Source organism: Etheostoma spectabile, chromosome 11 (genome assembly GCF_008692095.1).
Source record: "Etheostoma spectabile isolate EspeVRDwgs_2016 chromosome 11, UIUC_Espe_1.0, whole genome shotgun sequence".
Taxonomy (NCBI): domain Eukaryota; kingdom Metazoa; phylum Chordata; class Actinopteri; order Perciformes; family Percidae; genus Etheostoma; species Etheostoma spectabile.
Genome location: NC_045743.1, coordinates 207,206 through 230,644, shown reverse-complemented (window position 1 = coordinate 230,644; position 23,439 = coordinate 207,206). Strand labels below are relative to the sequence as shown.

Below are 23,439 nucleotides of genomic sequence, written 5' to 3'. Positions count from 1 at the left end.
CCTCCTGTGAGATCTTCTCAACCAGTCCCAGATCATTTCCTCTTTCTTCTTCCGTCTCCTGAACTGTCATCCTCTTAAATCCAGAGTGATTGCTTCTTCACCGGCACCACACATTATGCCAGCGCATGGCCCCATCGCAAAAGCAATCAAACTTTTCACCTCCCTCTCCTTGTTGCTTCTTCCTGCTCCTACTCCTCTCCTCTTCTTACTCCTTCCCCTCAAATGCTTTCTCACTGCCTCTCCCAACTCCTAGTTCCTTCTCTTCTCTCTCTCTTTTTTTGCTTTCCAGCCGGGGTGCCTAGTTGGTCGAAAGCCACGCTGCTGGGAAGAGATCTCAGATGCTAACGTAGCTTAGCTACCATAGTCTTCTCTGCTGCTCCTGCCCTCTTCCAGTGCGTGAAGTCATCCTCTGGAAGAGCTCAGTGAGAGAGGGGGGGGGCAAGAGAGAGAGAGAGAGAGAGAAAGAGAGAGGAAGGGGTGGGAGAAGTAGTGCAAGGCCAAAGGATTGAACAGCGCAAGCTCTAAAAAAGCAGCTGCACCAGCGAATGATCCATGTGATGCCAGTAATGTCAGTTGCCTTGAGTCTGACTATAGTAGAGATACGGTGTGTGTGTGGTGTGTGTGTGTGGGGTGTGTGTGTGTGTGTGTGTGTGTGTGTGTGTGTGTGTGTGTGTGTGTGTGGTGTGTGTGTGTGTAAAGGAGAGAACAAGATACAACAATATGGAACATTTTGGGCATGCATCTCAGATGATGGTCGACAGATTAATCAATGGATACTTTTGTGTCAGCAAAGCATTGTCATTGTCATAGTTGCTAATCAGGTGATATTATATTATTGTTTTTCTTTGGCAGTGGCCTGGACTCTTTTTTTATTTTTTTAATGAAAACGGCATTCTCAAAATCAAGATAAAACAAAACCTAAACTAAGTCTAAAATTATTAAATAAAAGGAAACTGTTGACCGGCCGGAGCAAACTCATTTTACAGCTAAACCGTTCACAATAATATGTTTCTGAACATATCGGAGACAAGAAATAGGCAATGCAGCAACCAAATCTTGATTTATATTTAATCAGTGCTGCCTGGTTTTACAGTTTAACAGGAATTCACGTAGCCGCTGTATTTGAGACTTCTCCGCTCTGATTGGTTGTTTTCCTTATGTCATTAGGAGCACCAGGAGGAGGCAGAAGAATAAGATTATTTCACAGACGATCTTAATAATATAGTAGTGTCAGGATATAGTGACAGTTACAGCAAATACAACAAAAGCTACTTTTTATGAAAGTTACAAAATGTTGCTTTTGTGGTTTTGACAATTAATTAAACTACAACTCAAAGCTACAGTGTCTTTGCTGTTTGAGCCAAAAACAAAAAGCTGATACAAGATCAACCGATTCTTTAATTTTGGTTATCTATAATTACACAGATATGTTGCACACTAAACCTAAATACATTTGGTAAGGGATTTGACAAGATTCTTTTTAAAGAAAGATCTTATACTAGATTCAGATTCATTAAAATTCTGTTCAACACAAACCTCACTGCAGATAGATCCTTTATTAAGGAGAAAGAATATAATTGGGGAGAAAAGAAAGGGCAATAAGTAATGAGGAAGAGAGCCAAAGCGAACGGAAAGAAGATGAGCTATAATGAGAGACAACTGAGGGAAGAAGAAAGGCAGGTACACAATGAGGTGAGGGAGAAGGAAAGAGGATGAAGAGAGAGCTGGAGAGGGACAGAGAGAGGAGGGGAGGAAGAGAACGATATTTATAGAAGGAGACAAAGCCTGGTGTCTGTTACCTCGGGGGGCTCAGAGGCTCATCTTTCTGTTTTTTCAAATCAACACAGTGCTTCCAACTTATTGTCTTTCGCTCTCTCTTCCACCATCACCCTCTCTCTCTCTCCCTCTCCCTCCCTCAGATTGGGTTACTGTCTGCCTGCAGGCTCTGCTGCAGCCTCATCAGTCCCCGCACTCCACACTGATTGTATTTACTGGCTAAACACGAAATGTTTCACTCTGTGCTCTCATACTCCTATCTCTGTGAGGACTAGCGGGGTAGGCTTCTATCACAATGTAGCGGTACAGTGACATATATACACAGTATATCATAAAATCACAACAGAGTGCCTGTTTATGGTTATTCCAGTGAAATATTAAAAAATTACATTATTTATCACATTGATGCAAGAATGCTTCAATATTGCCATAAAGTCACGGTATTAATACAACGATCCCGCCAAATCTCCAGGTTTGACAAATTTCGATCGTCTGACAGCATATAATGTCATGTTGCTGAACCCAAATTGAAGTTTTAAACCCTGCATTTTTTATCAGAAAGTGATGACATTTTGGCCAGTTCTCACTTTAAAAGGACACTGTTGTTTGTGTTAGAGTTAAGTGGTTCCGTGGTACACAAGTGATAGTGGGAAGGTCCGCCTTGTCTCATTATAAATATGAGATTAATAGTGTGCAGCCAGTCGTGAACTGTCTTTCATTAACTATGACAGAGAGGGTTTGCAGCCGAGATGTCTAGCTAAATGTGTTACCAAAAAGAAGCAGTTAACTTGAGGCTTTTTTCAGCTCGTTTGATCTGGTCTTCACTTTCAATTACCTCTACCAGCGGCAGTAACTTGTAGGAGAAAACACAAGCAAGTCATGCTGAGGATTCACAGTTCTGTTGGTTTCTATGTGGCATCACGGTAGCTGCCATAGCCCCAACTTGTAGCTACAGTTTTGAAGAGGCTACATGTATAACTATAAATTCAGCTTTAGACATGTGGTTGGGATGGCTTAAGTTTGGGGAATGTATTATTATAGATTATTACTGTTATGTACAAAGTGTGTGTGTGTGCGTGTGTACACACTCAATCTCAGTTTGATACTGCTTTCCAATCACTCAGAGCCAAACATACTAAAAACCCAGAGAAACAGACAAAAACACACTGCTGAGGACAAAATTACAAACACTTCAGTTTGTGTGTGCACTCTCCTTTTCTTCTTTTTAAGTTGGAGTTGGGCTGTGCACTGTGGTCTTGAGGTGTTAAATCGACAAAAGTGGAGTGTTTCCGTTGTTGTTTTTTTGAAGAAGGCCAACAACCGCCGGTGTCTTTTTCCTCTTCAATTTACCTTAGACAATTTATTCCCAAACCTCTCTCATGCTCCTGCAAATTGCACCCATGTTTCATTCTCTCTCTAAATTGTCTTTCTCGGTTCCATCTATTTCTTTGTCTTCCCCGTAAAATAACATACCCCTCTTTCTATCCCTGCACCTCTTCTTTTATTTTCTCTGTGCTTCCTTTTACAACTTTTTGTGTGAACCTCACTGTTGACTGTATGTGTTTATCTATAAGGCTCTTTTTGGAAAACTACCATTCTACCTTACAGAACGTCTCTGTTACTCTCTGTACTTCTACCTTATCATACTTGCCCTGCTGACTGGCTTTTGCTTCATGTTCCATGAGCTTGGTCTGAACTTAGAAAAACTGGTTTAACTTTAGCGCACCTGACTCCTGGAACAAATTACACTTAATAATAGGGATGCACGATATTGAATTGTGGCCAATATTTGATATTTACGATGTTTTCAAACTCATTTTGGCCAATGCCGATACTGATGTATCCATATTTTCCCCCTGATATACTGTACATACACTTTAATTTTACTGAAGAGAAATCTAAGTCTCTCCCCTGTACTACCTTTACCTTATTATATTCATGTGTTGTAGATAAGGCAATACACAAGACAAACAGTTGATTCTACCATAAATGTATCATTTTACAAATGTAGGCAGACACTCACCACTGAAAAATAGGTAGATTATTTCACTTGGAGGAGGATAAATGATGTGCCAGTGCATATCATCATGTTGTTAAGTTCTTTGAGTGGTCGCTGCTGTATTTTCTAGCTTTTTCAAAGAACTGAAGTAGAGGCTGCTGATGGGTTTTTATCAGCGTTTTTTTCCATCGTACTTTTCAAAGTCTCGGTGCTTCTAAGGATGACGGCCCTTAAGATGCATAACCATATTTATCTGTTTTACAGATCTAGAAATACCTCCACGCAGCCGACATGTTGGAAGTTTAAGTTGCTGGTGCTCATGCTATGTTCACGGTTGTCATGTGCGCATAGTAAACGAGCCACACTATCGGCACGACTCATCGGCAGAAATATTCATATCCGCCGATGATGATCATTTTAAGCTTTTATCGGCCAATACCGATGTTGTGCAGATATCATTGTGCATCCCTACTTAATAAGAATTTGCAACTCTCTTGGCCAGACGCTCTGTTTTATAAAAATGGAAGGATACATCTCCACCTGTATTTAAACACTGGATCAACAATGTTATGCACTATTTTAAACTTAAACAAATGTGTTTTTATTTGCAGGATAATTTTAAATTCAATAATTTCTGGCGATATGCTCTTACATTGGTTGAACAGATGGACTCTAATGACACTGAATGATGTGAATATTATTGTCGCAGTGGTGCGATGCGGCTGGGTGGGATGTGGGTTGTTATTTAATTACTCTTACTTGAAATTAACACACTTGTGCCTTTTGGACCATTTAGAAATCTGGTTTTAAACCTTCTAACTTCTACTTGTAATTACTTTACATAATTGTGCTTTTCTATTGATTGTTGCCTAATGATGTTACTTGTTGATTTTCAGTTTGCTGCTTTTTTTGTTTATGCTTTTTGTCTGTGGTCTGCTGTGTTCAGAGCCGTGCCTTTTTTAAGAGCAGATGAAATAAAAATGGGACTGCTTGAATTTGTAGATGAAAACCATGTGCAGCAATATATAACAAATTTGAGGAGGTGGCACATCATGATGCATTATGATATTTAATTGTTTACAGAATAATCGTAATTTAATCGTGAGGCCGGTGAAGAGTCACACCCCTACTATCTTTTGCATCCTTGTTACCCTAATTTACTTATTACCTATTTTTTCCAATTCAGAAAGTGTTAGTGTCTTTCTGTTTTTACGTGTCAGTTTTTTACTGTGTTGTTATTTTGTTTTTCTCTTTGTAATTGTCAATGTCATTGTAAATGAGGACCGGCCCGCAATGATTTAGTTAAATAAATAAAGTAAAGTATAAATAAAGGTTGAATGAATAAATGAATGAAAGAAAAAAAATTAATAACTTTAGTTATAGAAGTCAAAACAGAATGAGAACACATGAAATGTCGCCAATAACTCCTCATTGCACAGGATCTTTGTGTGCACAGAGCTACAGCCAACATTTACCAAGAAGTCGGTCTGTTAAGTCTGATAGATGTATAACACAGAGTTTCACAGTTCACCTTCTTTTGTTTCTTTTAGTGGTGTTGCTGTGTTCCCAGAACTCAGCACTGAACTGATGCAATGATATGCAAAACTATGAAAATAAAACCACATTTTTCTAAACCCGAATTATCTTTTAGTTGAAAGTAAAAAGACAAGCATGGATATACGCAATGAGAACAACAGCCTCCTCTTAGCCTCCTAACAACACTGATTAGTAAGAGGAGCCCTGGAGCCAGTTAATGGGAGACGGGCAGACACCCACCCACAGTGGGACAGAGATCCCCACCCCTCCAGAGCCCCTCAACAGGGTGACGAGTGTGTGTGTGATGGGTGGGTTACTGAGGTTGTTAACAGGGGCCCCTAATCCTGGGACCGGGCTCTAATCCTGCCTGCCTGTCTGTTGTGGACTGTGATCCTGATGGCGCGTGTCTCTGAGTACCCCCTCCACACCACCCACACCCCGGCCAACCTGTTACCCCTCACAGCTGATGAGACACAGCAGCTGAGACAGCAGAGGACCCCGTTAAATTGAAATAAGCACACTCTACAAGGAAACAACACACAGGCACATCACAGATCCATGCAGAGCGCATACTACACAAACTCAAATTGACACAATCCAACAAAAGACAGATATGCACGCGCGCACGAGAGAGAGAGAGAGAGAGAGAGAGAGAGAGAGAGAGAGAGAGAGAGAGAGAGAGAGAGAGAGAGAGAGAGAGAGAGAGAGACAGCTGACAGTGCCACAGCAGTCTTACAAAAACAAACAGTTGAGCTACTAGAAATACCAGAGCGAGAGATGAGAGTGAAGGCCTGAAAACTGAAACCAACACAAAACACATCCTGCAGATTCCAGCAGCAAAGAGAACCGACCGAAAAATGACAAACATTTTTATTCATGCCAAACTGCTGCTACAAGCCAATCAAATCGTTGTTTTGTGCTTGCAGAGTAGCAAACGTCTTATTACAGTCACTGTGTAGAGCCAATTACAGTTAGTTGTGATTGCTTTGTGAATTCAGAGTCAGAACAATCTGACTGAAAACTTTTTCAGGACTGTCAATAAAAGGTGATTATCAGGCACAGAAATGGAAAAGAACTACAAATCAGTCTCCGGAGATTGTACAACAACTACTATTTCACCATTTCTCAACAGTAATGTAACCAAAATAGTACTTAATCAAAACAGAAATTTGGTACCAAATGCATTCACTTTAAACCAGCTGCATTATCATAATATCTGTAACCACAGAAGAAACATTTAGCAATGGTGACCAACCAAAAATAACCACAATTTTAAACAGACTTAGAGGAAGACTGAGGTATTTTTGTCTTCATGATGGTTAACAAAAGATTCTAACAAAAACTATAGAGGCAAATGAGAAGAGAGAAACATCCCTAGTCGTGATCTTTTAGACAAATCACAGACACAAACAGTGAGAATTAATAACACAATTAGCTGTGAAATCATCATGTGTAAATGTTCACCTCATTGAACTGCAACTTGCTTACCAAGTTAGATGCCATTTTTAAATATAAGTTTTGTTCCACATATTTATTTTTTATAACATTTTAATAAACATATATTATTAATATCCTTCAATTATGCAAATAAACCACAGATGTTTCCATACTCAAAGGAAAAGCTCTCATCAAAGGTGGCTTTGTTTGTCTCTATATAATCCAAGCAAAGATTCAATTGGGTGCATTTGAATTTAAAAATACCTTTTTAAAAATACTTTTTTCAAAAAGAAACAATACCAAAGCTCCCCTGGAGCTTCTGTTAAAAAAAACAAATACAAGCACTAATTAGAGTTCTCACCAAAACTATAACCTCATCATTTACCAATACTTCCAGATAAAATGGTCTGATATTGGATAACAAACAAAACCAGCCAGCAGGTTTCTGGTTCTGTAACTGAACAAAAACAGCAACTTCACACGTAATTACTAGCCTGTAAGAACAAGTTAAACCACTTTAATGCGGTACTCTGCACGTTTCAAAACACAAGTTAAGAGGGATTTACAAACTTAATAGCCACTCAGAGGACATATTTAAACTCTCAAAAAGGATTCAATGTCAGGCCTTTCAAAACGTTAAGGTACAAATGATGCTAGAGAAGCAGTATTTGACAATGAACATACTGTATGTGCTATTTTATGGCAGCAGTAGAGCTGTATTTGATAGCAGGGAAAAGGCCTGACTCACCAGTCAACTGTAAACAGGAAAAAACAAACGATCTATCCCTAAAAGAACACCTAGCCTACCCTATCACACAAACTATCAACCAGTCCGTTCTCGAGGGACTATACCCAACTCCCAGTCAGACTACAATTGTAACTCTAGTATTTAAGACAAATGACCCTCTGAACATGTGTAACCATTGTCTAATCAGTATTCTACCTGAGATCTCCAAGGTTGCTGAGAAATGGGCATCAGAGCACCTGCTTTCTTTCTTAATTAATATTCCATTTAATCTTCATCCGATGCAGTTTGGTTTCAGGGTCCATCACTCCGCTAAACAGCTAACAGAGACGATCCGAGCAATGGTCGACAATGTAGGTGTTGATGTGTTTTTAGACCTTCGTAAAGCTTTCGACACAACCATGAGGTCCTTATTGCCACGGTCTACTTTTAACTTCTCCCCGTTAGTAATTAAATGGATTGAGTCATATCTAACTGGTTGAGAACAATAAGTTTCTGTTCCCGTTCATCAGATCTTGGCTTATGCACAGGGGTACCACAAGGATCGATACTCGGCCCGCTTTTGTTTAGTTTATATATTAACGACTTGCCATCTGTTTGCCCTGATGTCAAATCACTATTGTATGCGGACAACACTGTAGTACATGTGCATGCCAAGACAAAACATCTGGCTGCTACCAAATTTACCATAGTTGTGGATCAGATCAATGATTGGCTAAAATCGCTCCTGCATTCAACTTAATGTAAATGAAACTGCAAGAACATCAGAAAATCAGATAATCAGAAGCACCACACAAGGGGACCCTCTAATTCCATTCAGGAAAAGCACATTTGGTCAATTATCATTTTCTGTTATGGCAATAAAAAAACTGGGATTCACTGCCCACGACTATCAAAGATATACATACATGATCCACTTTTACAACACACCATAAAACATGGCTGTCTGATAACAATAACTACACAATCTGCCAGATGTGATGTGTTGGATGGTGACATAGTCATTGTTGCTGCCGTTCCATCTCTGCTGCCTGCCTCAATGTTATGTCTTGTATGTGCTCTGTGACTATTCTCCTTTATCGTGTCTACTTTGTTTTGTCTTTACTTTGTCAGCTGCCCGGGGACTACAGCTGGAAATTAGCCGTAGAGGCTGAAGCTGCTCCTTGCACTATACAGTAAATTAAGGGACACCGTCCACGATATTATAAACTAAATTAATATGTCTATTAAGTTCTAATAGAAACTTGAACACTCCTCAACTGACCACTGACATGTTTGAACTATACAGTACGTCTTACACCTGCATTAGAGGAAAAAAAGAAAATTAAGAAATAGGATTTGTGTTTTGCTAGTGGAACAAAAGGCAAGAACAATAAGTACATATTTCTCAAACCACAGTCAGTAAGCTGAACAGCTGGTCACAAAGCTCCCAGCGTGCTGGATCTTCAACCAGCCTTACTAACATACTTTTAGCGTGCGTCGGGGCCCAAAGGGTTAAGCAAGTATCAGTTCAGTAATTCAGTTGACAGATTGCTGTTAGTGTGACAATAACATGGTGAATCTGAGTAGTAGACAGAGGTCATGTAGGTGGTTGGGAAACAGGTGTTGGCAGGTAAAGGATAAGAGAGCGGGAGCAGTATATGGCAGCAGGGCGGCTGAAAGGCTCAGCCAGGATGCTGAAGAGGAGCTGACCAGTTAGTTCCAAACTTCTCTTCCACACCATTTGCTTAGCCAGCGTGGGCCGCCTCTTAAAACACACAAGTCACGGCACAAAAATACACATTTACTTCACTGGGCGGTCCTCTGGACAGTAACACAATAACACGACCCCACAGCAAAGCACCCATAAATCTACTTAATGGTGTATCCTAAAAAACCCACAAAACTAGTAAGAACTTAACATTTGCCAAAAAGACGAGGTCAAGTGAGACTTCTTTGCCCAACATGAAAAGGCAAACTGTCTCTCTTTGTTTATAATGAATAAACCACCATCATGAGGTCAGGATCAAAATAAAGAAGAAGGGTAAAAAGGACACAAAAACACTCCAATGGAAATGTGTGAGACAGGAAGACCTGAACAGAGACCTCCCTGACAGAATGGTAGGGATGGACGAAAAACAAAAGCGCATAGACAGACATATACAAATCATTTGACATACATCAGGAAAATCAGAGAGCTACGCTTCGGCAGGTTTTGACAAGGTAATTTAAGTTTTTTTTACCTTTCTTAATGCCAATAAAAATTAAACTGAAGACAGATTATATCAGTGAAACAAAGACAAGAATTGCTTAAAATCACTGTAACAACAAGTAAGCACAACGTCAAAACTGAACACATAAACATGTTTAAAGAATTTTAAGGTACATATTAAGTAATGTTAACTTTTCAAAATCTGCAGATACTCCGAGAAGGATGAACACTTTAGTGATGGACAGGATACTCACGGTGAAGAAGAGGTCCATGACGCGGGTGTCCAACAGCGCATCCCTCCAGGTCTCCGTAGGCTTGAGCGTGACGTTCTGCGTGGCCTCAAACATGGCGATGTAGTGGCGCCCCAGTGACCCGCCGCCAGTTAAAGCCAACAACAGCATGAAGAGGAGGAGGAGGAGGAGGACGAAGAGGAGGAGTAGCACAACACACAAAACACCAGCTCCTGTCACTAAGCTGCCTCTCAATGGATATTTTTGGTCTCTGTGTGTGTGTGAGTCTTTGGTTTGGCTGGCTTGTTAGTCACTTGTTAAGTAACTCTCCCTCTCATTAATCCGGTCAATCTTTGTTCCACAAAGGTTTTTTATTTATTTTTTATTTTCTCACCCTCCCGTCTTGGTTGCTTTGTTTTCTTGTTCTTCTCTTTCTCACTCGTCAGCTCTTCATCAGCCAGTTTTCACCCACAAAGAAACTCTTGCCTTCTTTCTTAAGCTCTCGTCCTCCCCTCTTTCCTGTGTTTTCCGTTCTCCTCTTGTTCCGATCTTTACCCTCTGACACTTCTCGTCCTCTTTTTTACCTCTCCTTCCTACAAGCACTCCCCTTCCTTGTGCACACTCAGATTTCTCCCCTCTGCTTCCTCGCAAATCTTAAACACACAAAACACACTTTCCCTGCAGCCAATCGAGAGTCTGCGTTGCTCTGCCTCTTTGTCCACTCCTCTTCAAGATGTCCTTGAGACTCCTTACTGCCCCAAAACACTCCCTCTCCCTCCTCAGCCAATCACTTTGTCTCTCCTCCTGGCTGCTTTCTAAGACCAAAGCAAAACTCTCTTTGCCCCCGTAACACTTAGAAACTTCTGTCACACACTTTCCTCTTTTTTTTCCCACTTTCCATGTTTTTCACTTTATCCTAACAAGATGCTGTCTCATTGACACAACATACTTTTGCCCGTTTAAAAACTTCATCAAAAGCCACATCACAATCAAACTATTCTAAAAACTATATAAAAACAGATTTATCTTAGCTTTCCAGACATCCTTAACAAGTCTCTATAGCTCCACACCCCACACTGTCCCCTTGTTTTAGACTTTCACTAAACCCACAAAGACTTTTTACAAACCCACAACACACACTTTCTCCCTCCGCAGCCACAACACTTCCTGTCCTTATTTAAGTCTCCTAACTATACCCACAACATGCATTCTCCTTAGCTCGTCAAGAACAATCCCACTTTACTACTCTTTCAATACTCCAAAATGAGGCTTTTCTCACTCCTCACCTTCACAACACACACACACACACACACACACACACGCAAGCACACACACACACACCACACACACACATAATTTATTAATGACCACATGAAGAAAATGGTACAGGGACACAAATATTTCAGATGCAATACAATCCATACACAAACTCATGGACTAGTGGCATGTAGCAGGTCTTCACAATATCACTTAATACGCACAATACTCAGTTCTTATTTATTTATTTTCACGCACAACCATTTCTAGGGTTTACAAAGAATGGTGTGAAAAGGGAAAAACATCCAGTATGCGGCAGTCCTGTGGGCGAAAATGCCTTGTCGATGCTAGAGGTCAGAGGAGAATGGGCCGACTGATTCAAGCTGATAGATGAGCAACTTTGACTGAAATAACCACTCGTTACAACCGAGGTATGCAGCAAAGCCACAACACGCACAACCTTGAGGCGGATGGGCTACAACAGAAGAAGACCCCACCGGGTACCACTCATCTCCACTACAAATAGGAACAAGAGGCAACAATTTGCAAGAGCTCACCAAAATTGGACAGTTGAAGACTGGGAAAATGTTGCCTGGTCTGATGAGTCTCGATGTCTGTTGAGACCTTCAGATGGTAGAGTCAGAATTTTGTGTAAACAGATGGAGGACATGGATCCATCGTGCCTTGTTACCACTGTGCAGGCTGGTGGTGGTGGTGTAATGGTGTGGGGGATGTTTTCTTGGCACACTTTAGGCCCCTTAGTACCAATTGGACCTGGTTTAAATGCCACGGCCTACCTGAGCATTGTTTCTGACCATGTCCATCCCTTTATGGCCACCATGTACCCATCCTCTGATGACTACTTCCAGCAGGATAATGCACCATGTCACAAAGCTCCAATCATTTTAAACTGGTTTCTTGAACATGACGATGAGTTCACTGTACTAAAATGTCCCCACAGTCACCAGATCTAAACACAATAGAGCATCTTTGGGATGTGGTGGAACGGGAGCTTGGTGCCCTGGATGTGCATCCCACAAATCTCCATCAACTGCAAGTACAACCGATCAAAACCCCTTTTTCCTCTGATCAGAACTCCGTCCACCGCAAGCCTCAGCAAAAAAAACTGTGGAGAGTGTGGAGTTTTAAGCAGTCAACATACTGCATAGATTATTTTATTGTCTCTTGTCCAGGATATTGGATGGAGGATGTTTACAAGTACTACTAACACCAATAATAAATGTAGTTTCTTTGTGCAGGTTTTGTTTCAATATTTTATCATTTGCAAATGTCCTTTTGCTTGCTTGTAAAAAAACAAAAAATGATAAAATCATTCTCTCCGTCTTCCATCACCCGCACAAACAAAACACAAAATAATGCACACAAACCCGTATCGATGCCCTGTGGCTCGGTGACAGCAGGAGGGGGAAACTTCCAGAGGAATGTTTCATCAAAGCCAAACAGCGGCAGAGGCCGGCGAGGTCAAGCATTCCTCCGACACCAGCCCACAGTCACTCCCCATGCATACACCCGAGCACAACACACCACACCACGCTTTTCGGCACAAAAGTTGGCACCTGTCTAAGGGTCTGTGGGATTGTGTGTGTGTGTGTGTGTGTGTGTGTGTGTCTGTCCAATGCTTTGCTTTCAGGCCTTGTTAAAAATAGTCGTGGTGAGGCAGAGGACCTCTATCTGAACCTTTCTGAGGAGGGAAGGAATGAGAAAGAGATCAAAATAAGTAAGGAGGGTGCTGCAATATGAATACGATCATATTTACTTGTATTATGTGAGGGTTTACCTATTTAGTTTTGATTAGAAAATATCCTGATTTTATTTTTCTTACATTGCTCCTTTTCTCACTTGCTTTTAAGTCTTGGCCTGCATTTTCATGTCTGTCTTGATTATCCAAGTTAAATGAAAAACCACCTGGCTGTCTCTTATCTTGCAATTTGTTTGATAAAAGACAGAAAAAACATGAGCACAGAGAGAGACACACTTCTTTCCTGCAACAAGCGGGACTGACCAAGTTCTGCAGGCTGCATACGAGAGGCCGTCTCCGTAGGGTGGTCCCACTCAGTGGCAGTGGTTGTGCAAACCCGCCTACGGAAAATCTACTTGTTGGGTTGACAAGTGAATTTACAACTTCAACCATACCCACTCTGCTGAAAAAAAAGACAGGCTGTGTATGTGTGTGGTGTGTGTGTGGTGTGTGTTACATGCCTCCAGGATGAGTAATGTACACCAAGTGACTAGGACATGTGGCTGTGGGTTTGGTGGGTTTTTAAAAGACATCACCTGCTACTATCTCAACCCTTCCAGCATGCTCAAGAATAACTAACGTGACACGTCAATTTTCCACTGGAAAGATAAGACGGACACACATTCAACTGACCTAATACACAGCCAATCGAAACCACTGACCACAAGAGTTTAAATCAAACACAAGTCAAGAGATTCACACGTTTAGTTCCCACATGCGGTTGCCAAATTTGCAGGCACACAGACACATAAACACACAATGTAATACCTTAATTAACACCAGCCGCCAGTCAAATGCCAATAACACTACTGCTGGAAGTTACTGACAGTTACTTTGGCAGGGAAACAACCAGCCTTTTAAGTTTAATTTCTTGCCCGGATATTAAACATTCGGACATGACACTTGAATTTTTTCCAGCTTTACATCTTCAGCGACAGACACTTGGACGTCCAGTATTTATGGATTTGCATGTGAACCTTAGCACAAGTAGCATGCGTCAATGTACAGTTTTCTGCTTCAAAGCATCAGGGAAGCATAGTTGCAATAAAAAGCCATCAGTCTTTCCTTCATGGGCTGTAATTCAGCATGTGTTGCTATGCATAAACTAACAGCATGACTACAGAAACAGAATACGTGGGCGAAGCCCTATGAGGCTTATGTGAACCATGAAACCAAACTACAAAGACTTTTAATCTAATAGCATGCTAACATTTGCATAATTAGCAATAAAAATAAGGTACAGCTGAGGTTGATGGGAATGTCATTTTTGCAGGTATTTAGACATTAATAAAAAATATTGGACAAATTAAAAACGTTGACTTGATGATGGTGCTATATGGAAAGTCACAGGTTCACAAAAAAAATCAATTAATCCAGAGGGTTATATAAATGTCTGTGCCAAATTTTGGGCCAATTACATAAATATTGAGCTTCAAGGGAGCACCCAAGTGATTAGCAATTTCTTCCTCTCCGCATCATGGATGTCTGTGCCGTCTGATTACATAGTAATCCATATAATAATTCTCAAGACGTTATACTAACAACTAAGGATGTCAACCTCATGATGGCAATAGAAGAAAACTCAGGGAATCACAGCAGGATTTATCCTCTGGGAAACATGAATTTATGTACAATATTGTATCAAATACAAACCAGATTTTGTTCAGTTTTTTGCGATATTCCAGCCTGTCATAAAGTGGGTCCCTGGAGCCACCGCTCGACTAGAAAAAAATTATGACGGGGTTTGAATGCGTTAACTGCACTGTGTATTTCATATAATGAAAGACACATTACACATTCCCAGCTCCTCTTTCATCAACAATTTGCAGACGTTGTTCAAAGCTATTGAGATCAATTTTGATAGTATTTTCATGACCACTATAAGTAAACAATCTCAGCAATCTAAACATCTTGCTGGCCTTTCGTGCCTGAGGGTTGCGGATTAGCGAGCCTCTCCTGTATCCTCTATTCATTACGGTTGATCTTCCTGACTGAGGATGGACCCGCTGCACAGGACGACCGACTGAGTGTCTGCCAGTGGCCGTGCAAAGAGCGCAGCGCTATGCTAAGGCACGTGGTCGGGTTTAAGTGATATATCCTGCCTTAAGTCTCGCCTGTAGCCTCGCCATGTGAAATAACAGTCCAGGAATACCTCCTCGCTGACCCACACCCCTCCCTTCCTCTGTGCCATTTCCTTCTACTGTCTTGCCCCCATATGTTTAGACAGCAGTTGTCATTAATTCTCCCACTACCGAATTAAACCAACAATATATCATCATGCCACTGCGCTTAATGGTTCTTTGAGATCAGAAAGTTTTTAGATGTGGGAAAAGGTGGCAATTTGGCCCTTAGGTTATTTGATGTGAGTTGGACTGTAATCCCCCCCCCCCCCTAGCAATCAGCGTGCAAAGCACACGCACATCTTCCGTATCCAGGCAGGTGCCTTGATTTAAAGTGGCTATGAGGAACTTACAGTTTGTGTTTATTCTAGTGGCCCTTTGGATAAAGGCAGTAGTGTTTTTACCACACCTGCTATTGTAAAGATGTTTTCTAGCGCGTGTCGGCTGGCGTTATATTACCCACTGTTTAACTGAGTTAGCGTAACCGAAAGGTCATATAGCTGTGATGAATTGTTTGCTGTGACAATAATTCATTTACAATAATATGTTACTTTTATGCTATAAAACTAATACTACACCAAATGTTTATTTCCGATGTTACAGCATTTATTTAATCCTACAAAAAGACAAGAAAAAATGTAAGACCTTAGTAAACAGAATTCGATACTTTTAAGGCCTTATTTTTAGAAAATTAAAACATTTAAAATATTTTTAAAGACCCTGTGGGACCCTGGTAATAATGAAAGTATTCTACAGTGTTGCGGGGAAAAGAAACTACTTTAAATCTAACACAAGTCAGAAAGTACATGCCCCTAAATGTGCATCAGCATTCATCTGCGTCTACTCCCTGACCTGCTTGTTTAGACGGCAGTAGTTGAAGATTCTCCATGCAGGTCAGGGCCAAGGCAAACATCCAGCATCAGCTTACACAATTCCAAATGCTAACCTTAACCTGAGGGCCAAACTGTCTATAAATTGACTCCTGAACAGATAATGAGAAAACAGAGCCGAGCCAAGCCGAGTGTTAGGCTGACAGTTGTCTCGTCAGCACAAGAATAATAACTCCTGATAGAAGGCTGCTGGGGGTGATTGTTGCTCAGAGACGTTAATGCCGCTTTTATTACGTCTCACTAAAAATAATAAGAAAACAATTCTACAAGTGGAGGTTGCATCTTCTCTCATGACAAAGTATTCAACTATAAATCAAGTAAGAGACAGACAACAGTGTCTCGATGGAAGAGGTGGGGATGGACATGCTTTAATCTGAAACAACTTGAGTTTTAGTGAGCTGATACACCGTGAAATCTACACATTCCTCTGTAGTGAAGAAAAGAACAGATGGGAGAAAAGAAAAGGCTACAGAACAAAAGCACCACTGGCTTTTATAGCACACAGGATGCATTTAGAGATTCCCTCAAATTACTAATTACTACTAATCAATTAAAATACATCTAAAAAAAGAAAAAATGCAAAGAGGACCAAGATATGTAGCGTGATCTAGCAGAATAGAGGCAGCAGGGTTGGAGGGTGATCTATCTGTCAGCTCGGAAAGCCATTTACAGCACCTGACTACTGTAGCAGCCTCGAGGCCTGACCACGACCCTGAGCAGCGTCAAGCCCACTGTGGAGTGACACTGTGTCATACCAACGCCCGGGGAGCGTGCCTCCACCAGATGACACCAGAGCCAGAGGGTTCAGACGCCGGGGAGGACAGATGACATGCATGCCGCTTGGTTTGTAAGGGAGAAACGCTTAAAAAGGGTCTTTGAGAAGGTCGAGGAGTGTGTGTGTGTTTGTGTGTTAAAGGCAGCGGCTGTCAGCTACACAATTAAGGAGAGGCCCCCTGATACCCGCGCTGGCATACGTTCACGTCTCATCACACAGGCACAGGCGTGTTGTGACACTTGCAGACAGGCGGCCACACTCATTTAGGCCTCCCAGCGGTCTTCATCAATCTGTTCTCCTTTTCAACAACAGCCCAGACACTTGTAGCCTTTACAAACACTCACATGCACACAGAATTTCAAGGAGATGCCACTTGATTTGAGAATTCATATGCTATTTCTATGGCCTGAGACAACAAACATAAAGAAACCAGAGAACTACATCTCTATTTCCAGCCAACTAGTACCCTGAGGCCTCATTTCATAAATCAGCCAGCTAGCTTTGCTTCACAGTCACTTAAATTTACTTGATGATTTTGAAAGGATATTTCATCTTAAAGACAGCTACATTTGAAAATGCTAATACTACCTCACCATGAAAATGTGACAATTTAAGACATAAAAAAACAAACAAATTGTGATTATTTTTTGACATGTTCTAAATCATTGTTTAACCGTTCGTCATTTTTAATTAATTGTATCTACTTTTTAAACTTATTTTATCTCATTTGTTAGATTCTGTTTGTCCATGTGTTAGACTTGTTCTGGAGCTAGTTGTCTAAGTATTTTACTTTATTTTGTACTGTGTAAGATTTTAACGTATATTTTAATGTATATATGAAAATCAAACTTAAAGTAAGTTTAAATCTAGTTAAAGGCTGGCTGCATTTAGTAAAGGGAGATTAGAGTCATCTAAAGAAATTGAAGATTAGATGAAGATGCTGACAAATTATTCTATTATACTGTGTATAATTTGATACCACAATTTCTATACATATTAAGGTTTGGTTAATTAGTGATGCAGTACATATGTTGGGAAATCAACTGACATTTCGAGGTATAAGTAACATATGGGGAAAGTCTGATTTAAATAAACATCTGACATATCCAGGTATTTAAAAATTCTCCCATCCAAGAACTGCTATAAAGCATTAATACACACCAAACTTAAATTAAATGGAAAGATACCTTTGTACAGTCTAAATGGTACAGTAATATCGTAGTAACTATTTATATAAATCATATGACCAATGTATGTGCAATGCAAGCACACTGAAAAATAGAACCTCTAGTAACTGAATTAAAGATATTTAATATTTAGTATCATGTTTAACCTCAACCCAAAAAGTTCCCTAACATGCATAGTAACTGCACACACATCGAACAGAGAGTGCCAGGCATACCAAGGGGAGCCTCAACAAGCCAAGGCAGGGTGGCGGGCTGCTGGAATGATACGGAGATGGACACACAGACACCTCTTTGAAAGTGATACATGACCCTGGCTGGCAGCAAAGCGCCACTCCAGATCCCCTCAGACAGGGAGGGAGGACACCAGGCTGGTTGGGATTTGCACGCACGCACACACACACACGCACGCACACACGCACGCACGCAAACACGCACGCACGCACGCACACACACAGTGCCTAAGTTCGCTCAACAATGCGGCCAACTGCAAAGATAACAATGATGCGTGCCTCTCACTACAACGCCAAACGATGGCCAGATTAATTCCTGGATACCACACACGCACACAAATAAGTATATCCCAAGCAGACAAAAATAAAAAATACTACAATTAGGAAGACATTCTGCTGACTTACATTCCTGCATTACACCCCAGACATATCCCTCTTCTTTTAACCTAAAATCTAATTTTTGTACATTTAACGGTCGACATTAGGAGATACTTTACAAGCCAGTGTGGTTTTATTAAGTCTATTGGGGTGAGCAATGCAAGAGGTGCAATTATCAAATCACAAATCTGCATTGTAGTTCTATCATCTCAAACACTGGTAAGTAGGAAAAGTAGTTTGCTATAATTTATAATTACATTACACTTTGACTTACTCTCCAACAAAGTCAAAGTTAAACAGTGAACTAGGTCTACAAAACTTAATTTCAATGTTCCCCTTTTATTAAACGTCCAAAAAAGTTGTTTAATGTTTGGATAACATATTAAAAACCATCCCGATCATCTTTTTTTTTTTTTTAATAATAACTGAATTCTGTCTGCAAATTGAGTATCATGATGCCAGATTTCAGCAGTTAAATTGTTGATTAAAATCTCAAACCAATAAAAGTCAATGGCTAAACCCACACAAAAGAAGACCACTAGGAGTTTTAAGATGCCATTCTGTGCCCAACTAGGCGTAATTACTCTGTAAAACACTGTGAAATGAAATCCCATAAACTGTTCTTAATGTGGGGTTATGAAGGTAACTCAGACTGACCTGTTTTTCCTCGGCATACTTTTTCGCACAACGCATCCAATCACGAGTAATGATCTAGAAATCGTGACTTTTTTTATCCTCAACTTTCCAGGTGTAAGACTCCACATCAGCCTCTGACAAAGAAAGGATATGATTGGGTGGCAGGAAGTTCCAGCAGAGGACCTGGTTGGCCAGAGCGAGGTAGCGCTGGAAGACCGACGACATCTGGGCGTTAAGGTTTTCTCTGCGGCTGAACTCCTGCAGCACCTCCATGGTCAACATGAAGATCTGATGCAGGCCCTCCTCCTGGAAATGAGGGAGGTGCGGAAGAAGAATGACTGGAGGAGTAAAAGCTTGAAGTACTAGAAGCACCTGAAAACAAAGAACGTGAAAGGTGAAGTAGGAAACACACCTGGAACAGACGCTTGCAGCTGCCGTGAAACTCCATGCTGAGGCCGATGCTGCTGGTCTTACTGGAGCTGGAGAACTCGCTGAGCAGAGCCGTCAAGATGGAGCAGGCCAGTGTTTGCTGCAGCAGAGAGGGTTGTGTGATCACACAGAACAAATGTTACACAAAGAGCTGTACTGCAGTCAAAGTTGAGCAACAGCAATAAGTCGTCAAGACTTAAAAAAGTTTTTGCGTACATTTTAGATACGTGTGCATTGCACTGAAAAAAATAAAAGTCTACTGAAAAAAGTCAGCATTCAACGTGTATTTTCATCGTGCTGTTGATATTGCTCCACAATGCAGCACACAAAGGAAAGGGAGCAGCTGCAAAAAATTTAACCAAGTTGTGGTTTGTGGTGAGACAGCTCAGAAGAAAAAAAAAAAAAGTCTACGAAAACAATAACAAGTATGAAATCTCTTGGAACAACATTTTGTTTTCTCCTTTGTCAGGATTACTTGGTCGTGATGTTCCAGAGCCGCAATGAAACCGACTTCTCAGTGCACATGTTGCCTAATGTCCTACAACATAGTAAAGTATATTGATTTTCGTTGCACACCAACTGCAAACGTGTACTAGAATATATTGTGTACCCTTGGCATGTGGTAAGGAAACGGGACACAGAATGGATATATTTCCTTATGACCTATTCATAGATAAATGATTACTGGTAAAAAGGTTCTCTCATCTCAGCTATTTCAGGTCAAATTATCCTGACATCCATTCTCAAATACAACTACTCTGACTGTAGTTTAGTTTAGTTTTCCCACAGTTGTTGGATTTATTTCCAAACAAACACTACATTAGATTAGACTTCTCTGATCACTTCCTCCTGTCTGGTTTTGTGCATCCTTATCAGTTGCTTTTAGACATGCACCGATTGACCGGCTGGTTTTCACGTGACCCGCCGTGACCGGCGACCGGCAGGTCAGACCGACATATGCCGATTTGATGCCGGTCAAATGCACTCGGGCGCCGCATGTTTACCATCGCGCAACATCCGCATCACACGTGCACAAGCAAGCTCTCCATCAGCGGTTGATGAAATGTGAGAAAAGCTCTGCCGAGCGGTGTGCTCAGCTGATCTCTCTCCCCTCTGAGGCTGAACAACTGGAACAAGAAAACCGCGTGCACAGCAACAGTAGATCGGAAAATAGCGTTGGGCACACTGATTTTGATGAATTTACCGTTTATCAGACCCCAGATGAGACAGCTGATGACGGTCCCTCGGACCCCCCAGTGCAGGAGACGCGGTCTGTATTCCTCCGACACGATGCGTTAACGTTTCCGTTTAAACCCTTTCCAGGTTAGTGGGGATGCATACCGCAACAACGTAGTGGTCTCCCCTCAGCGTTTAGTTTAGTTACTAAACCGTCTGTAGAATGAGCGGTGACGTTAAATCGTCCGTTTCAGGTAACAGCACCCTGGGGTACCGTCTATTTGCTGGGTTGTTCCGAGATAACCGTACCGTTTACAGATAAGTCTTTGGTATAGATCATATTTATTCACAATGACAAAGTCAGCAAACGTGCTAAAAAAAAAGGAAGTACATGCTTTTTTTCAGGTAACTACTGTTAACGTTCAAACGGGCCCGTGTGTGGATCTTATGAGAGATATTTTATATTGCAAGGCTATATTTAATTTTTAATTTATTTTTGTTGTTTATATATTTTATTGCCATTATCTGTTTCCCCTGTTTTCATACATACATACATACATACATACATACATACATACATACATACATACTACACATAAGTTCAGTTTGCTAAATATATCAAATTTGTTTAGTTGGATATTGGATGTGAAAAGAAGGAAATTGTTCTTCCAAACATTGCACTTTAGATGTGTGTGAATTTCCCAAACCAGGAGTAATTTATATAGTTCTCTTTTATAGGCATCGATTATCTGTTCAAAAAATGTTCTATGCAAAATGTACTATTAAAGAAAAGATAGAAAATAAATATTTGTGTGTGCTTAAAGTGGTTAAAAAATATGAAATCGGAATCGGCTAAATTGGCAGGCCAAACTCGATGAAAAATCGGAATCGGCCTAAACAGCTGTAGCTGGTGCATCTCTAGCTGCTTTCAGCCCTCCACAGGGACACAGCTGTCCTTTTCTACTGTGGGGTTTAGTTAAGGACACGAATGAAATAGTGCCATCTACTGGATTAAGAGGAGATTTCCAATTTGCTTTTATAATACAATGTTTGACCAGTATGCAGTAGTACGCTCACAGTACAACACCACAAATATTTTAGAATAAAAAAAAAAAACACTAACAGAATTTGTATATAAAATCAATTTGAGTGCATGAGCAAAGAAAACAAGATACTCAATATTAAACTTTCTTTTGACCACAGGAACACGCCTGAAGTTTTCCCCCCCCGCATGGATTTTGTGCCATTTTTTTGTAAATCAGAGCCAGATACCATGCAGGAGGTTGGTAACCAGGGCACAAATGTGGTCCATCAAGTCACAAATATAATAAATGTGATCAAACTGTTCATCTCATGTTTTAAATACACTCAAGTTCTACCATTCATCTGTATTTTGGGTAACTGTTTTGAGTCTGTTTATGTATTCTGAGACTATAAGAACAGGACTGAATAGAGAAAAGATTAGAACACGCAGTGGTGTAGTCTTTGTTTTGAAAGCCAGCCTCATTATTTGTAACTTTTATCTTTTGAAACTAAACTTGCACATGTGGTGTTTGACAAAATGGCAAACATGGACTATGGACATGTATTAAATTTAAACCAGTGTAGTAAAAAAGTACAATATTTCCCTCAGAATTGTATTGGAGTAGAAGTATTAAGTAGCAGAAAATGAAACTACAAGTACCAAAATAGTATCTAAGAGCAGTACTTGTATAAATGTATTTGATTACTCCCCACCGCTGGTAGAGGCAGAGATGGTTCACAAAACTGATGCATGTTGTCATAAATTATCTACTTCTGTGCTTTGTTTGGGTTAGTCCATAAGTAAAATGTATTCTCTTCTTAAATTATTTCATTTTCAGCCTGAATCAAGTTTTGTAAAGCTGCCTAAAAGTCCCCAACACATAGCTATTTACTAATTTAATGTCAAAACTTAAGCTTACAGTAAACCATAAAGTCTTTTACCAACGGTAGATGTCAAGAAATTAATTCACTCTAAACCTAATATGGATTAAGTTGCCTTTTCCTCTCAATTTAAGAAGCATCTATACGAAAGAGCTTTGACATAGCGGAAGAAATGTTGATGATTTAATGTCATTAACGTGGATGAAAACCAAAACATCCCATGATCTTTTAAATCGTTGTATTATAACGCATGAGTTCCCTGGTCTATGTTCTGTATAGTGACGTCTATATTGTTTTCTTGTCTTTATGTTGTCAAAAATGCTTTGTGATTTCAGCTGCAACCTTATACAATAAAAACTAAAATTACTTGAACAATGATCGATTATTTGTTCATTGTAACCAAATTAACCGATTCAAATACATTATGTACATCTGTCTCACCACTGTGGTGTTTCCGCTGCTGATGAGCTGTCCGACCTCGTGAAAGATGCTTTTGCAGTTGATGCTTTTGTCTAGTGAGCCCCTCTTCACGATGACCGCCACCGCCAGAAGGATCTGCTCACGGACGTACTTCTGGAGACTGGAGAGAAACAGGGAGGCGGTTGGAAGACACTTACAGGAAGTGCAACACACATCAGAATCAGAATCAGCTTTATTGACCAGGTATGAAGACACATACGAGGAATTTTCCTTCGGAGCATAGTTGCTCACAATGTGCTTACACATTCAAAACAAACAACCAAACAAACAGTACATACACACTAATATAGACACACTAATATA

General features: G+C 40.5%; 1 protein-coding gene across 1 annotated transcript in view; it reads right to left on the bottom strand.

Moving 5' to 3' along the window:
* The window catches only part of xpo4 (exportin 4), a 60,762-nt gene that overhangs the window by 28,197 nt on the left and 9,126 nt on the right, over window positions 1-23,439 (bottom strand). The window contains exons 4-7 of the mRNA XM_032529983.1: window positions 23,098-23,236; window positions 19,559-19,675; window positions 19,299-19,452; window positions 9,939-10,051 (exon numbers count right to left, since the gene is read on the bottom strand). Of these exons, the coding sequence (XP_032385874.1) occupies window positions 9,939-10,051; window positions 19,299-19,452; window positions 19,559-19,675; window positions 23,098-23,236 (523 nt within the window). The remainder of the gene's footprint in view (window positions 1-9,938; window positions 10,052-19,298; window positions 19,453-19,558; window positions 19,676-23,097; window positions 23,237-23,439) is intronic.